General features: G+C 57.6%; 1 protein-coding gene across 1 annotated transcript; it reads right to left on the bottom strand.

The window, feature by feature from the left end:
• Positions 1-6: 6 nt before the first annotated feature.
• LOC104071369 (alpha-2-macroglobulin-like) lies at positions 7-1885 on the bottom strand (the record flags this gene model as incomplete). The annotated part of the gene is made up of 4 exons (XM_009587551.1): positions 7-76; positions 444-571; positions 875-1093; positions 1662-1885. Coding segments are annotated over 4 exons (641 nt in total), but the record flags the coding sequence as incomplete, so codon positions are not given.
• Between the last annotated feature and the right edge of the window lie 253 nt (positions 1886-2138).

The following is a 2138-nucleotide window of genomic DNA, read 5'->3' as shown; positions in this document are numbered from 1 at the left end:
CTTCACGGGGATGAATCCGGACAGCATCTTCACATCAACAATCACCATGTTGGAGACATTGCGCTCCCCAGCGTAACTAAGGAACCAAGCAACAAAGATTCAGTTCACCTCCAGTCAAACCTGGGGGCGCTTCCACCTTTTCCATAACACTTGGCACTGCACCACATCCTGACAGCCCAGCACCTTCTTCTCCAGCTATGCCAGGGCCTCCTAGTCACCTGTGCAGCCTCTCACTAGCCCAGCCTTGGGCTGCCCGCACAGCTCCACCACTGCAGGACATGTCCTTCCTCCACAGCCTCTTCTCCCAGCCCAGCTGCTTCCTGCCCACTTTTGCAGGGATGCACTGCCCCTCCAGGGCTTCCAGACTGGCTCACCCTGGACCGCCAGACCTCTTCCAGCTCCCGTGGCTTCTCAGGAAGGCTCAGACCCAACGGCAGACTCACCTGACGTTTATGCCTATGTCAAAGACCTTGTGAGCCTTGGAGTCCTCGCATGCCTCTGGCATCGTGTACACATGGAGCATGAAGGGTGCATCCTCCTGCGTGGGCTGCACGTTGTACCTCAGGCTTGTCTAGGGGAGAGCCAGCAGCTGTGTGAGCATGCGTGCGTGCGTGCTCAGCACGAGAGAGAGCATCCTCTCCCCGTCCTGCCTCCCCACTCCTCCCATTCTCACAGCTCCTCCACATTGCGGATCCTTCCCTCCTTCCCTCCCACTCTTTCTCCTCCACACACCTCTACTCTTCTCCTCCTCTTCCCTCTCCCAGAGCCTTCCCTCCCACTCCTCCCCTCTCCCCTGTCCCTTCTGCCCTCTCCCTGGCTCCTGCCTGGCAGGGGGCTCTCCTCCCAGGATGCCACCTGCCCCCACCACCCTCACCTGCAGGTAGACGCATCCTTCGCCAGACACCTCCGTGCTGTACTCCCCTGGCACCTGGGGCAGGGGCACGCGCTGGAGCAGCAGCCGGTTTGTGGGATCCACTTGGAAGTCTTGCTGGAAGTCCCCTCCAGACCGCAGGGTCACTTTGGCAGCTGCTCCGCTCTTGGCATAGGTGACAGCTCCGTACAGGGACAGGGCTTGGAGAGCCACCACTGTGTCCTGAAAGAGATGGGTCCCGGCACCCAGGGGAACACAGTCAGCCTTTCCACAGCCTGTCCTCCCACAGCCTGCCCTGTGCTGTCGGCAGGCATCCTCCCCTCCATTCTTCACTTTCTTTTTTTTTAAAGAGCAGCTTTTGCATGTTTCCATTCCCTTCCTGTGTCCTCTGCACGGCAGTTGCATGTTCCCTGAGCTCCCTGGCGTGGAGCTCTGCACGGCCTTCACTCGCTCGCCCCAGGGTGAAGCAGCAACTTCATTTGCACAAACAAATTGCAGTGGGAGCCCTCTCCAATGGCACAGACACACGTCCCTTGTATCTCTACCATTCTGCCCCGCTGTGTCAAAAAAACCAGGTCGTTAACCAAAAGACCGGTCATTCCCAGAGGCACTACCCGACATACTAGCCTCTAGCCTCTTGAGAACGTGGCAACCATGGTAGATACTGCAGGGATATACTGCAGGGGTACAGTCCCTGCCCTGGTGAACCTTCCTGTGCTCCCACCTGGGTCTCTGACACTTCCCATCTTCTGACATTGATGTGTGAGGTCGCAGGAGGGAAGCAGCTCACCTGGGTGGAGGAGAAGCCTCCATTGGGATTCTGCTGACCGCTGATCCACTTTGCAATTAGAGATGCGAATGACAGCTCCTCCTGGGAAGGTGCCGGCTGCGTGGTGAGGTGAGCAAGGAGCACGTAGGCCGTCATCTCCACTTCAGCAGAGGGAGCTCGGTAGCGATAATACGGGAGATCAACCTCTGGCTCTTTCCCAGGCCGCTGCCAATGAACAGACCCATCTTCACAGGAGGCATGGAGCGTGGAGACAAGACAACAAGCAATTATTAGTAGGTATTGAAAGGCAGTTCTTGATCTGCTGCCGGTCCAGTTGGGAGGCCAGAGCCTCCAGGATGCATCTGGCGTGTAGGATGAAATGGGAAGGGTCAGACAACGCTTTGCTTGCTGCAACTAGTCCGAGACTGCTGAGGCTCAGTCCTCAGGCCTGGATACCACTTTGTCCTAAACTCCAGATTCGTGGAGGCATTTATGGGC

The sequence above is a fragment of the Fulmarus glacialis genome, unplaced genomic scaffold (genome assembly GCF_000690835.1).
Source record: "Fulmarus glacialis isolate BGI_N327 unplaced genomic scaffold, ASM69083v1 scaffold23381, whole genome shotgun sequence".
NCBI lineage: Eukaryota > Metazoa > Chordata > Aves > Procellariiformes > Procellariidae > Fulmarus > Fulmarus glacialis.
Note: the sequence above shows the minus strand (reverse complement) of the source record. Positions and strands in the feature narration are given on the sequence as shown.